Consider the following 3,055-nt stretch of genomic DNA (forward strand, 5'->3'; position numbering starts at 1 on the left):
GTTTTTAACGTGTCACAAACATGGACACGATCTCGTTTTCCCACAGTGAAGTGTGGCGAGGCCGCTACCAGAGTTTGAAAGTACTTCACGATCGTGAGGTCATTCGACATGCCGTTAATGGTTTTCGGGTTAACTCGTAACCAGAACTTCAATGTTTTGCAAAGTAACTTGATAAGCTTATTTAAACACTAAACAAGCATACGCACAATAAACTTTCTTACCTTTTGTTATACAGCGACAGTGCTCGCGTAGTCTGGAATTCCCGCCACGATTTAAGGATTACAGTGCATGTAACTTTAACAGGCGCTTCAAGCATTGCAAAGGAAATTTCACATTAAGAGGGATCAAGATCGAATTTTTGGTGCTGTTGAAATTTCAGCTATAGTGATGTGACGCTTTCAATAATACAAGCGTTTTACAAGCCAGGCAAGCTGGACTTGAGTAGACAGGGGTTAGCTGTACATTGAGAATAGACAGTGTGACATTCTACTTCGCTCTCTCTCTATCATTGTTTTCATAAACGCTACTCGGTTGGTTTTGCAGCTGTATGGCCATCTTTTCTGAGCATATATAATAACCGTGGGAGTTTGACGTCCCGAAACCACGATATGATTATGAGAGACGCCGTAGAGGAGGGGTCCGGAAATTTCAACCCCCTGGGGTTCTTTAACGTGCACCTAAACCTAAGTACACGGGCCTCAATCATTTTCGCCTCCATCGAAAATACGGCCACCGCGGCCGGGATTCGATCCCGCGACCTGCGGGTCAGCAGTCGAACACTATAACCCTATAGACTACCGCGGAGGGTATTTTCTGAGCATAGGCGAGAAGAATCGAGGTAATGGTAACTTATCCGGACGTTTAGACGCTACGAAATGTCATTGAATACGACTCACAACTCATTGCTGTCATATTTTTATTTCACGGCCGCAAATCAGAGTACGATTTCATGCTTTGACAGAAAGATATTAAGGCTTGCAACTTTGGTCTTGCACAAGATGATACAACAGACACAAACACAAGGAAAGGAAAAGCAAGATTCTATGGAAAGCAACACGTTGGAAAAAATGACCTCTACAAAGTCGGCCTAAAACGAAACGCATTCGAAACTTTGGTTATCTAGTCGTGCGATTTTCTTGCTCCTGGTTGAGCACAAAGTAAGAAACTATACCAAGAATAGAGGTTACATAATACGTTGACGAATAATATGGTAATGCATGATAAGAATGTTATGATAAGTTGAAATAATTGCACTGCGGTTTTGGCCGGATGTGGGCAAATAAAACGACGAAGTATAACACCGTATGTATATGGCTTCAATCATGCAATGTTATACAACGTGATGAAAAATTGTTCCGCAACATTATTTACAAAAGAAGCAGCATAAGCATCTTTCAGATCTCTCTATGGAATTACCAATGGTATATACGGACATTCGCGTGAGCTGCCTCTATGAAAAATGTCATGGCGTGGTACTGGCAGACATATTGCCTTATAGTACAAAACAATAAAGTTACACAAATAGCTCTGCGCGTAAAGAGCAAACATATATGCGCGATGGATGGAACTCGCTCGCCACCAGACAGTGTTAACGGTCACACAATGTCTATGTACAAAGTCCTATTTACACAATAGACCACAATCTGCACTGGCAAGTTGCACGACTGTCACGAATCCTGTTCCTCGACAGACGTCTGCGACTTGCTCTTCGGCTCGGCCGGCTTCAGTTTCTGCAGGGCTGCGTGAAGCGACGACCAGGACAGCTTTCCCAGGCTGCTCCTTCTACGCTGATGACGCGGTTCTTCGCTGTCGTCGATCTCCCTGAGGTCGGGCAGGCACTCGGACATGCCGCGGCTTCGCCTTCGTATCAGGATCTTGCGTGCCTCCTCAGGCGTGATGATGGCTTGTGTCGGCGAGCTCGAGTACGAGACGCTGTTGTTGCGGCTGCTGCTGCGAGACTTGTTCGTCCCGGGACTCGTGCTGCACACCGAGTTCTTGCGGCTGTTGGGTGCGGAGTATATGTCGTAGTCTTGTTTCACGACCGGCATCATGAAAGCCATCGCTCCGGGCTGCGAGGGAAACGCCGCCTCCTTTTGTCTCTGTATCCGAAGAAAGCTTGCCTCGCCGGTGAACTGATGGTAAGCGAGGATTCGGTCCTGGGGTATTGCTCTAGCAGCCGCGGAAGCTTGTCGTCTAGTCTCGAGCACAGACAGCTACAACAGCATTCAAGCGGTAGTCGGCTGCGTTCTCGCCCAAGTCCGGGAGACAGTCCTTCCGCACGTCGTGGTCTCAGTGCCTAGTTCAAACACGATCCGGCGTAGATGACCTGATACGCGTCCTCGATTGCGGCTCCAGAGTCTATCACGAGTTCGCACTATCGGCGCGTGCACAGAGCGGGCTGCGATCGGAGCACGTGATACTCAGATGAGGAAGGCCACAACCACCGTTGCTGCGTAGATAGAGATACTGTGTAGCACTCGGAGGAGGCGGAGGAATAACAAGCGCCAGTTGCGACTGCGTATTGGATTTCGGCGCCGCCACGTCGGATCGCGTGCTTGAAGCAACGCCGTTTGTATGGAGCGCCTCGGCAGGCCAGCTTCCTTTTTATACTCAATTGCTGCCTTTCTCGATTGGTGGCCGGCCAGCGAGCCAGACTCACACCCTCGCTCATCGCAGACGCTCGTCATCCGCGTACGAACCTGCCCACGCAAGCCTCAGCAGACAGACGCCGATAAACGTCGATTCGGCGCTTCTCCTCCTGACGCGTGATCAACACGCCTAACCCTCACCTTATCGTGTAATTTCAACGGCGTACAATGCGTCACAGTACCTCATATCAAAACCCCTCACCCGCACAGTGGGTGAGGGGGCACTCGCCTATTGTCCTACATGACGCGATTTACTTTTCTACTTGTTCCCGCACCGTTCTTGGACGACCGCCCTTACCCCATTGCGCCTCCTTTGAATAAGTGACACATCTATACTTATTACCCTGCATGTTATGTTTTGTTCCTTCCTCGTTGCACAACTGAGCGGCAAGGCTTTCGCTGCAATC

The 3,055-nt window shown here is 48.9% G+C and overlaps 1 protein-coding gene across 1 annotated transcript; it reads right to left on the minus strand.

Moving 5' to 3' along the window:
• Positions 1-899: 899 nt before the first annotated feature.
• On the minus strand, positions 900-2,570 carry LOC119393486 (uncharacterized). The gene has a single exon (XM_037660531.2). It carries the CDS (start codon positions 2,058-2,060, stop codon positions 1,668-1,670), a length of 393 nt encoding a protein of 130 aa, XP_037516459.1. The 5' UTR covers positions 2,061-2,570; the 3' UTR covers positions 900-1,667.
• Between the last annotated feature and the right edge of the window lie 485 nt (positions 2,571-3,055).

Source organism: Rhipicephalus sanguineus, chromosome 5 (genome assembly GCF_013339695.2).
Source record: "Rhipicephalus sanguineus isolate Rsan-2018 chromosome 5, BIME_Rsan_1.4, whole genome shotgun sequence".
Lineage (NCBI taxonomy): Eukaryota > Metazoa > Arthropoda > Arachnida > Ixodida > Ixodidae > Rhipicephalus > Rhipicephalus sanguineus.